Source organism: Peromyscus maniculatus, chromosome 3 (genome assembly GCF_049852395.1).
Source record: "Peromyscus maniculatus bairdii isolate BWxNUB_F1_BW_parent chromosome 3, HU_Pman_BW_mat_3.1, whole genome shotgun sequence".
Classification (NCBI taxonomy): domain Eukaryota; kingdom Metazoa; phylum Chordata; class Mammalia; order Rodentia; family Cricetidae; genus Peromyscus; species Peromyscus maniculatus.
The window spans coordinates 3,910,153-3,922,410 of NC_134854.1; the positions used below are offsets into that span (position 1 = coordinate 3,910,153).

General features: G+C 38.0%; 1 protein-coding gene across 1 annotated transcript in view; it reads left to right on the forward strand.

Moving 5' to 3' along the window:
- Slc13a1 (solute carrier family 13 member 1) overlaps nt 1-12,258 on the forward strand; it is an 82,087-nt gene that overhangs the window by 51,843 nt on the left and 17,986 nt on the right. Inside the window, exon 8 of the mRNA XM_006988395.4 lies at nt 10,582-10,701. Within this exon, the coding sequence (XP_006988457.1) occupies nt 10,582-10,701 (120 nt within the window). The remainder of the gene's footprint in view (nt 1-10,581; nt 10,702-12,258) is intronic.

A 12,258-nucleotide genomic window follows, 5' to 3' on the forward strand; every position in this document is an offset into this window, starting at 1 on the left:
CAAATGGACTAGACAATGTTGATGTATTTATTGCTTATAAATATTGTATATAGTTTTTCTTATATTAGTTATAACTTTTTTATTTTTTTTATTTTTATTAGTAAAAGGGGGAAAATGTGGTGATATTTTATTTGTGCTAAAATGTGGTGATATTTTATTTGTATGTTAAAAATTAAAGTTTGCCTGAGATCAGAGGTCATAGCCAGCCATAAACAAAAGTCAGGCAGTGGTAGCACATGCCCTTAATCCCATCACATGGCAGGCAGAGTCTCTGTGTGTTCAAGGACACAGTCAAGCATGGTGACACGAGCCTTTAATCCCAGTACAAAACAGAGACCTGGAGGTCTGTACAGACAGGCAGTGACAAGGAGGTGAGGTGGCTGGATTAAGATCCAATGAGAAGGCAGAACAGCAAGGTGATAAAAGTGCAGGTTAGACAGGAAGAGGCTCTCTTGGGAAGCTACGGCAACGTGGTGAGCTAAGGTTAGTTGGTGGCTATCACTCTGATTTCTATGGCTTTCACCCCTGTATTTGGCTCTGTGTTTCTTACTTAATAAGACTGTTTAGAAATTTGTCTATAGACATGGCCTACTGAGAACCTATCCACAAGGAGATCTGTAGCAGGATTTGTAAGTGTATTCTCTGAGGTAACTATAAGTCAAATAGTATATCTCTAAGAGCAGAAATTATATTCTTGAACATGGAAATAGCCACAAAGACAGAAAAACATTAAAAGAATACAAATAGGAATATACTTCTGGGAAGTACTGTCAATAGAGAAAGGGAAGGAAGTTAGTTCAAGTAGGAGGAGAATCAGAAGCACACGTGTTCTGAGAGCCAAAAGTGAAGTCCACCTTCAAGTGAGGAGGTGGAACAGGGGCTCCTGAAGTGACAGAAGAGGCAAGAAGATGGCTGAGCAAGGCACAGTTCCCCTTGATGTGCTGGAAGAGGGTGGGTTCAATTAAGCAGTCAATGGTGCACACAATTCAGACTGATAAAAAGGAGGAAGTCCAGGGGTGGGGGGAGGCAGAAATTTGAAATTATTCAAGTTTGAAAAAGACAAGAATAAGTTTTGGCCTGATCAAAACTCAGGGGGAATTTTTTTAGAACAAAGGTAAGATGTCAGGCTGGTTTTAAGAGCTGAAAGAAATAGAAACGCTTGTAAATGGGAGGTTGAGGGGAGAAGTAAGGAGGAGAGAGCTAGGAGACAGGCATTGCTTGAGATCAACTGTGTCAAGATGTGCATGGAGTCCATAAAGTACTGGGAATTCTTGAGGAGTCCATAAAGTACTGGGAATTCTTGAGGCTTGTGCTAACAATGAAATAATCTTTATATCAAGATAAACTTGTGAAAGGAAATACACTATTGAGAATAATTGTTATTTTCATAGTAGTAGGGTGGTTTGATGTATTATTATCACAAAAAATATGACAGCTATTAGTCAGGAAAGAGCTAAAGAAATAGAAAATGGATTGTTATCCTAAGTAAAATTACATAGCTTGATAATTATAAAAACATATTATTCGGGTTTTAAAATTTAGCTGTAAAATTATGGGCATAGAAAGGAGTGTGGAAGGAAGCAGATTTTAAGATCATTACAGTCATTCTTACTAATTGTGTATCCAGTCGTTACAGCAGTCACCTTATCTACACAAGATAGGCTCCAAAAATCTCAGTGGATATCTAAACCTATTGACAGGATCCAACCACACATGTAGTATTTGTTACTACACATATATAGTACTGAATTTGTAATGTAGTCACTATAAGATATTTACAATATGAATCAAAACTTAAAAGAGCAACATCCTGTAATAAAGGTTAGAAAACCATAGCTAGTTTCTTTATTGAAAGAGTCAAGGAAAATATGATTATTTTTAGGTTGTGATTGATTGCTGACAGCTGCTCTGTAGCAAATGAAACTGTGGCCAAGGGGGGAGGGGAGTGCTCTGCATGGGCCAAGGTAGAGTAAAAGAAATGCGTTTGTACTTGCCTTGGTTCCAAAGCCTCCCTGGCTACCTTACTGTCTTTACTAATCAGAGATGAAGCAAGTAAACTTATTCCCTCCCAATACAGTACTTCAACAACTACCATGGCTCTCACGTTGGAAATGAGCAGTATCTCTTAGAACAAATTCCCTGACAACTATCAGAGAAGAAATGTGGGGACCATTAAAATGCCTAAGCAGGCAAAGGTGTTTGCCACCAAGGCTGGCAGCCTGAATTTAGTCCTTGGGACCAATGTGATAGAAGACAAAAGCCAACTGCTGTAGGATGTTCCGTGACCTCGATATATGCTCTGTGACATGAACACACACACACACACACACACACACACACACACACACACACACACACACACACACACACAGGCATGCCATGCATGCATGCATGCATATACAAACAAACCCCTCACACACAAATACAGAATCAATTTTTTTTATTTAAAAATGTAGTCATCACAGAATTTGGATCATATGTTGGTTCAGATTTTAATCCTGTCTTATATCAGCTTAACTTCTTTGAACACCAGGGTTCTTTTTATCTAAATAGGAGACATATTATAATTTATTATCATAAAGATTAAAAGTGTAGCTCTGCATAGAACCTGGGGATGGCAACACTGTCTACTACTCTCATTTGTTGCCACCTCTCTTCTGTCTCTCTTCTCTCTCTCTCTCTCTCTCTCTCTCTCTCTCTCTCTCTCTCTCTCTCAGATTTTCTTGAGAATTACATATACCTTGTTTTTGTCATATTCACATTCTTTCCCCCAACTTCCCCACATCTATGTGCCACATTTTGCCCACTCAACTTGGTGTCCTTTAAGTTTTTCCTTATCAAGGTCACTTTGTTCTACCCAAATATTCTAGGATGCGTGGTCTTCCACTGAAGCATGGTCGACTTCTCAGAGGCTACACTCCTATAAAGAAAATTGACCCTTCCCTCCAAGCAGTTGACAATTGCCAACAGCTCCCCAGCTAGAGCTGGGACTTCATGCTCACCCCCCCCCCATGCTGATGATGCTGGGATTTAGTCTGGCTTGGACTTGCCCAGGCCTTGTGTGCATGCTGTCACACCACTGTGCTTTCACATGTGCTGCCTTGTTCTTACTGTTAGAAATCATGCCTGACTTACGACAACAAAAAGAAGTCAACACTTTCAAACGTCTGTTAAAAATAAGTATCTCTCAGAGTCCTCAAATCCAAAGTGGAGAATTAACTTTGCCTCACACAATTGAAAAAATTCTAAATCAAATAGATTATAATAAAAAAGGATTATAATCGGTGTAGACACCAACTCATTATGACTGTTAATGATCCAAATCTTTAAGGCTATGGATTTCCATAACTGTGTTTCTTTTGAGGCTGTTTCTGTGTATTTTCCACTGGGATTAAAGTTGTTCATCTTGCTCGTAGTTGGGTCATAAGAATTGCAATAACAATGGTATCTTCTTCACTATCAGCATTTGGGGATATACATGTTTTAAGTCCAGGCATATCTGTTTTAGATGAAAAAATTGTGGCTATTTTAAATTCCCTTAAAATAAAAAGATTTCAAAAAAAATAAAAAATAAAAAGATTTCATGCTAGTTTATGGATATTTTATGATATATACAGAACTTTCAAGTTTTAGCAGGGAGCTGTACTTGAAGACACAGTGGATTAGTGATAAACAGTTTTGTTTTAAATTAAATTTCTCCTGGGTTGAAAATCCCACTTGATTACGCAATCTACGACCTTAAATAATACACTTAGTCCCTGAGACTTCAGTCTTTCCCCTGTAAAATAGAAGTTTAATGCCCTGCTTAGGGGATTTCAGTCAAATTGAAAGTGCTTCGTCTACCTGCTCATTCTTGCACATTTTCCTGACCTTTTCAAACACTGAGATTCAGTTTCACATCTAAATCACCATTTCATCCTTCACTGGTAATCCCTCCCTGGCTTAGAATCCCACCTAGGCACTAATTGCTCCCCATTTATGTCTGCATCTCTGCCCTCTCCACTTAACTTTAGCCTCACGTGTATAGAGGTCTATCCAACAAGATGACTTGGAAAACAAAAGGACATGTCGAGTCATTCTGAATCAGCTCCCCTCATGACCTGTTCCTCAGTCAACCTGTCCCGCAGAATTCACCATCTTAATATGCGGCACATTTTCTCCATATCTATAGAAAAGCTTCTTATGTTCATGGTTGGTAGAGTTAATATGGTGAAAATTGCCATCCTGCCAAAATCATTGTGTTTATTCAATACAATTCTCATGAAAATTCCAATGCAACTATTCACAGAATTTATTTTTTTGAAAATCTTAAAATTCATAAGGAATCACAAAAGACACCAGACACACAAAGCAATCCTGAAAAACAACAACAATCAAACATTGCTGGAGGTATCACCACACCTTGCCTCAAGCTAAACCACAGAGTCCCAGCAATAAAAATTTGCATGGAGGTGGCACAAAATCAGACGCATTGGTCAGTGGAACAGTGGCTACAACTGAGGACCCAGACACAGTCCACACACCGGCAACCACCTGATTCTCAACAAAGACACCAAAACTACACATTAGAGAAAGGACAGATCCTTTAATTTTTTTAATTAAAATATATAATTTTTCCCTTCCCTTTCCTCCCTCCCAACCTCCTCATGTACTCCCTCAAATTTATAGCCTCTATTTCTTTAATTATACATACAAAATATATTATAATTATATTCATAATATATAATATATAAACACATTCCTAAATATATCAATAAAACATGCTCAGTCAATATAATGTTACTTGTATGCATATTATTTCAGGGCTGACCATGTATTGGATAACCAATTGGAGGCTCTTCCCTGGGAAAGACTTTTTAGTGGCGTGCATACCTTGGAGGTAACCAATAGCCCTCTACTTGGACTTGAGGCCTACTCAGCAAGAGGGGAGTCATGCCTGGTACTGCAAACTTATCCAACCTCTCAGGGCTAGTGAAGTCATGGATCTTGGAGAAGAAGCTACAATGGCCACTTTACTAAGCCTGCATAATTCCTTACTATATTCTAAATATTTATCCTCATACCCACAGGTGAGACAGCACCTTTCACAAGTACTGCTGGAAAACTGGCTATTGATTGATATTCAGATGAATGAAATTTGATCCTAATCTCTTACCTTGTATACATTTATATAAGAAAATCAATTTATAAATGGATAAAGCCTCTTGCTTTCTTTTTATCTTTACTACCACCAACTAAAACATTAACTTGACAATTAAAATATTCTTTATATTTATGGGATGCAAAATTATGCTTCAGCACATAGTTTCAAGGTTCAAATTAGGGTAAACACCTCAAACATTTATCATTCTTTGAAGTGAAACATTCAAAAGCATTTCCTTTGTTATTATTACTTATATTATGATTGTGGTTATTATAGTTTATAATTAATAATAATTATTATTAGTAGTAGTAAATATAATCTATAATACAATGGACCAGAATTTGTTCCTCCTATCCCACTGCAGTTTCACACCTATAGTCCAGTCTTTGCTTATCTTCCTAACTCTCACTGTCTCCAGCCTCTGAGAACCATTATTCTGTGTTTCTAGGTTCCAAACGAGTGGGATCAGGCAGTGCTGGCTTGTCTTTTCGTGCCAGGAACATTTCACTCACTATTATATCTTTTATGATTATCCATAAATAAACTTTGTGGAAAATGAAAGGATTTCATCCTTTAGTGGCTGAATACTACTTCATTTGCATATCTGCCATATTTCCTTCCTTCATTCACTAGCTGGCAGACAGCTTGACCACACTTCATGGCTAGTGTGAAAATAAGAAGTACAATAAACATGGAATTTGTATTTTTTTTCTACTCACTTCATTTCTTTTGGATGTCTGTCCAGTAGTGAGATAGCCAGATCACGTAGAAGTTGTACTTTCAGCTGACTTAGAGGGCTCTATCATGTATGCTGTCATTTCCATTCCTACCAACAATGTGTAAGGGCTCCACATCCTTTCCAACACTTACCATTTGTCTTTCATCCTTGCTAATTCAGTTATACCTTAAACATCATTTCTCCACTTTTTATTTCACTGGTCAGCTTAATTCTCCACTTGTTGCCTGTATGTCATACTTTAGTGTGAGTTTCTTAAGAGCTTGGACCCCATCATGTTAATTTATCTTTGTATCACCAAGAGCTAGAAAAACTCCTACCACTAACACCCATGTTCAAACATAGCTCTACATCCCATAGTGTGAGGTAAAAATAAAAGAATTTTATCAAGACTGATTTTTTTAGCATAATCACAATAGGAAAAGATAAATGATTACTTTGGATATAAATTTGAATTTATCAAATTATAGAATATGAAGAGCCACAGGAAAACGAATGCCATAGGAAAATAAATCTTTGATAGTATATATACTATTTGGCATATTCATTCTAGGTATGTGTTACAGTGATGTTAATAGGGCCATATTCCTATGTAGTTATTTATAGCCTTCTTTACTACTCAAGAAAAGAAATAATCACAACAAATTTAGCTTTTCAGGGTTCCCTTGATTTTTCTTAATGAACTATCCCTCAAAGCAAACTTTTTAAAAGCTTATTTTTAGCCAAATATTCTCTATAGAAGTCTATCCAGTGGGAGTGGGAAGCAGCGCAGCCTGATTCAGGGTGTTAGGACAGACGGTAAAAGTGAGGTGAGGCTTTAGAGGGCATTACTCTGATCCTGATACATACAGTGCATACAAGGGCCAAAGGGCTGGACAGGAAAAAAAGTCATTCTGTAACCCAAGTTAAATACAATGTGAGTGATGCAATGTTCAGCTTGAGTATGTCTTCACATGCTTTATTTTCCAATTGAAAGCAATAGAACCTTCTGGACATGGTAAAGCATTTTCTTTTCATCTAGTCCTATATATTTTTAGACATTTTAAAAATTATCACTGGTCACTTTCTAATTATATAAACATAAACCAATCCTTGAATTTCTTCAAGGTAGATAAAAATATAAGTTGTGATTAAGTTGATAATGCTAGCTCCAGAGGTCAGAAGATTCAAGAGTTTTTATAAGCTCAAAGAAAACTAGGGGAAAAAAATCACAAGTCTAAAGTTGTGAACACCTAATTGCTTCATGGTAAAAGTATAGATTTATTAAAATTCATGGAAGCAGCACAAGCAAGGTGCCTCTGGGTCTTTACTTAGAAGCTATCTTCAAGAAAAAACTGAAGTATGTAACTTTACTACATACATATAACATAAAATATTTCATTTATTTATGTGTTTTATTTAAATTTTTTCATACACTATATTTTGATCATATTTTTCTTCTCCCAACTCCTCCCTGATCCTCCTCTCCTTACCTATCCAACTTCAAGTTCTTTCTGTCTCTCAAAAGCAAGAAAAAATCAAATCAAACAAACAAAAGAACCCAATAAGACAAAAGAATAACTTAGAAAACAAAAAGTCCACAGAGAACAAAACTAAAACCAAAACATGGAGTCCGTTTATGTTGGCCAACTACTCCTGGGCCCGAGGATGCCTTGTGGTGTTGTTGATATGCCCAATGACATTCCATTGGAAAAGACTGATTTTCCCTTTCCTAGCAGGAATCACTTGCAAAAACCTTCTTGGTTAGTTATGGGACTCTGTGTCTACCCCAAACAGGATGACCAAGATAAAAATTTATATGATTTTTTTTCTATTATTAAAAATAGATTTTTTTTCATACAATATATTCTGATTACAGTTTTCTCTCCCCCAAGCCCTCTCAGTTCCTCCAGATCCATACCCTTTCTGTCTCTCGTGGGCATGTAAGGAATAAAAACAAAATAAGATAAAACAAAAACAAACACATTAGAATAAGACAAACAAACAAATAGAAAAAAAAGAGACAAAGAAAAAGCATGACGAACACATATAGACACAGACACACAAGTTCACATACACAGGAATGGCATAAAAACACAAACTAGAAGCCATAATATATATGCAAAGTACCTGTAAGGTTAAAAAGAAGAGAAAAGAAAAGAAAAAAGAAAAAGCTCCAACACAGCACTATGACACAAAGACCCTCCAAAGATGCCTTTGAGTTTGTTTTATGCTGGCTATTTACTGCTGGGGCCTATCCTTAAGAGTGGTTCATTTCTTCAGTGAGACTCCCTTGGAGAAAACTAAATTTTCATTTGCAAGTGCATATTAATTGAAGCAGGATTCTAAGTTAGGGATAAAAGCATGTATCCACTTTCCTGCTCATCTCAAGTCCCATCTGATCCAGACCTAGGTAGGCCCTGGGCAGGCTGCCTGAATCTCTTTGAGTTCGTATATATATCAGTGGTGCTGTGTTTAGAAATCCTTGCCTCCTTGGTGTCCTCCATCCCTTCTGGCTCTTATACTCTTTCTGCCAAAGGGGTCCCATGGGAACCCACAACCAGCCCAGACTATTGCCAAGGCTTTTGGTTGCTCTCCACAAATTGATAGCAAAGCCCCATTGCTGAAGACAACACCTATGCAACTCATTGAACAGGGAGAAGTAGAGCTGGTGGCTCCGCAGTTTTCACTGCTATGGCTAGTGTTCATGCTACTGAAGGTCCTCTGCAGGCTACCAAAGGAGAAGGGTAAACACTAACACAGCTACAAACCCATCAGTCTAGAGTGATAATCTATACGTAAGATAAGCTGGTACAATAGTGGCACAAAGTTTGTGGGAGCAATCAACCAAGATCTGATTTTATTTAAGGCTCGTGCTGTGAGACAGAACCCATACCTGACATTGCTTGGGTGGCTAGATAACCAAGAGATCTAGAGTAAAACCAAAGTTTCTACTAAAGGACCATAGTAGTAAAATGACTCCTAATGACATTCTGCTATATTCACAAATCAGTGCCTTGTTCAGCCATCATCAGAGAAGCTTACTTCTGCAGTAGATGGGAACAAATACAGAGACCCACAGCCAGGCAATCTGCAGAAAGTGAGAGATCTTGGAACATTAGGCCCTAAGTGGGATGTCTCCATCAAAATTCATATGATTTTTAAAAAGTTATGGTCTTACTATGTAACCCAGACTGGCCTGGAACTTGAAATATTCCTATTGCAGCCTCTCAAGTGCTAGCTTATAAGCAGGCCTCTATGCCTGGATGTAAAATTTTCTTAAGCAACAAAATGCAAACTGTTATTTAAATATGTTTTGTGACTTTTCCTGAGGAGATCTGAACCAATGTCTACTCACACGAAATAGGGTACCCAGAACAGGCCAAATAGACAATTCTATTGAAGTTCAATTTAGAGAAACATATTGGAGTTACTTACTTATTGGAATTTACTCAGTGACAGCTGCACCACCAAAAAGCTCATGCTAGCATAAGTGATAACTCTGAAATGCTTCAACTCCAGAGATCTGGGCTGGATTTGCATGCAGCTCATGGGGTCCCAGAACCTCTCCCTGGCAACTGTTTTCCTGACCATAACCTTGAAGAAGGGCTCTGTGATTTAGTTTCAGTTTTCTGGATTTACATTTGTTTACTTTCTAAGTCCCATGAACTTCACTCCTCCCTTCAGGAAGTTATGCTTCAATTTGAAGGAAATTGCTATGAGACAATTATAACAAAAACTGAAAAATCTTTACTTTCACAAAGATTTCTGTATTTTGTCAATTCAATAAGCACTAAAAACAGATTGTTAATTTTTTTGTATATTTAGATTTTCAATGGCCTTTTGTTATTACATCAAGAGCAAATTAATCAAAACCAATTATTTTTCAGATTTCCAGATGTTCTTCTGTAGTTATAATGTAGAAATGATTGTGATATGATAATTTATTTTGTATTTAGGCCATATTTTAAAGTAATGAATGTAAAATCACCAAAAGAAGATGTTTGTTATCTTAGCATGTTTAATGGCTGATGTGTTGTTATTATGTTCATTTGAAAGTAAAAAAAGCTAGAAGATAAAGAAAAAATCAGATGTCTTACACAAAATATTTTCATCTGTCTCATTTGACTGAGCAAAAGCTAGATGAAATAGCCTCTTACATAGCCAAGATGGTACTATGCCTTTTGGTTAAAAAAACAAAAAACTGTAAAACACTGGAGGAGACAGTCTGAGCAGAGCATAAGTTCTTCATAGGTATGAGGATGCCTACCTACTACCTATGGGGAATGGTCCTCAACAGTGAGTTCTTCCCACCTCATCTGTTCCCAGCCTAGCTGATTAGTCTTTGCTTATTCCTAGTCTGATGACTTGAACAACAGCAAAACACACTGCTTCATGCACACTTGTTCATTTTGTATTTAACAAATATGAGCTACAGTGATAAGCATTTTTCACAAGTATTTCATTAGAGATTGATTAAAAAGAATAAAAATTAAAACATAACCATCCTACTTTTGTGGAGTGTAGTATAGTTATGTAGTTACAGAATGAGGGCAGGGAATAAAAAAGAATACTAGTTAGCATACATATTGTGAGTGCACTCCAGGGCAGCCTTCTCTGCCCGGAGGACAAGAATGATGTAGACTGCTGCTCCTTGCCTCATGACTGTCGGTGAAGACTCCCATGTCTCTCCTCCCTAACCCAGCATCCTCTTTCCATACAGACGTTACCCTGAGTGTCGTTGCCTCAACTTCGGATCCTGGTTTTTGTTTTCCTTCCCAATTGCTGTTATCCTCTTACTCTTGTCCTGGATCTGGCTTCAGTGGCTTTTCTTGGGATTCAAGTAAGTAGACATTTTACTGTCACGTGATAAAGGTTGTCTGTGACCCTTGCTTTTAGCTCTATATCCGGTGCTCTTTCTCCCCTATGCTGCACACAGTGTGTCTCCACATTTTTCACACTTAAAACATTAAGATACATGAACATATTTTTAGGATAGGCTGGGATAATTTAAACAATGTTGGCATTGGCAGATCCTACTAAATACAGATCCAATCGGGTGCCCTTTGAATCTTAAACCAATGGCATAGTAACTGCTCAGAAAGGCATAAGGAACTGATTACATTGTGGTCCCAATCCAACTATCACAGTGAGAAGCCATGGATGGCCTCTACTTGTTTTAGGATGAACGTCCGTCCTTGGATTATCAAGTTAGTTTCAACTATTCACATGCAGAGTCTCCTGCTTCATGCTAGTTCCAAAGTTGGTAATACCTTCAAAATGTAAAGTAAAATAAAACTTGAGAAGATTCTCTGTGAGGAGCTAGTAAGTAGGAGAAGTAATGTGTCTTTTTTTGTTTTTGTTTTTTTGTTTTTTGTTTGCTTGTTTGTTTTTTTAGTTTTTGTTTGTTTGTTTGTTTGTTTGTTTGTTTTTTGAAACAGGGTTTCTCTGTGTAGCTTTGTTCCTTTCCTGGATCTCACTCTGTAGACCAGGCTGGCCTTGAATTCACAAAGATCTGCCTGCCTCTGCCAGGATTAAAGTCATGCGCCACCACAGCCCAGCAAAGTGAGGTATCTTTATCACTGTTCTACTGCTATGTAGAGACACAATGACCATGGCAACTCCTAAAAAAGAAAGCATTTAATTGGTTGCTTACTTACTGTTTCACAGGTTAGTCCATTATCAACATGGTAGGAAGTATGGCAGCATGCATGGTGCTAGAGAAGTAGCTGAGAGCTATGTCCTAATCTGTAGGCTGAGAGAGAGGGAGAGGGAGAGGGAGAGGGAGAGGGAGAGGGAGAGGGAGAGGGAGAGGGAGAGGGAGAGGGAGAGGGAGAGGGAGAGGGAGAGGGAGAGGGAGAGGGAGAGGGAGAGGAGAGAGAGAGAGAGAGAGAGAGAGAGAGAGAGAGAGAGAGAGAGAGAGAGAGAGAGAGAGATTGGTATGGGTTTTTGAGAGACTGGTATGGGCTTTTGAAATCTCACAGTCCACCCCCAGTGACACATTTCCTTCAACAAAGCCACCCCTCCTAATCCTTCTAATCCTTTCAAAAAGTTCTACTCCCTGGCAACCAAGTTTTCAAAGATATGAGCCTATAGGGGCTGTGGTAGTTTGAATGTAATTATCCCCATAAGCTCATAAAGAATGGCAATATTAGGAGGTGTGGTTTTATTGGAGTAGGTTTAGCCTTGTTGGAGGAAGTATGTCACTGTGGGGGCAGGCTTTGATGTTTCCTATGCTCAAGATACCACCCAGTATCAGAGTCCATTTTCTGTTGCCTTCTAATCTAGACATAGCCATCACCATGTCTGCCTGCATGCCTCTATGCTCTCCACCATAATGGTAATGGACTAAACCTCTGAACTGTAAGCTGCCTCTTCAAGTAAATGTTTTCCTTTATAA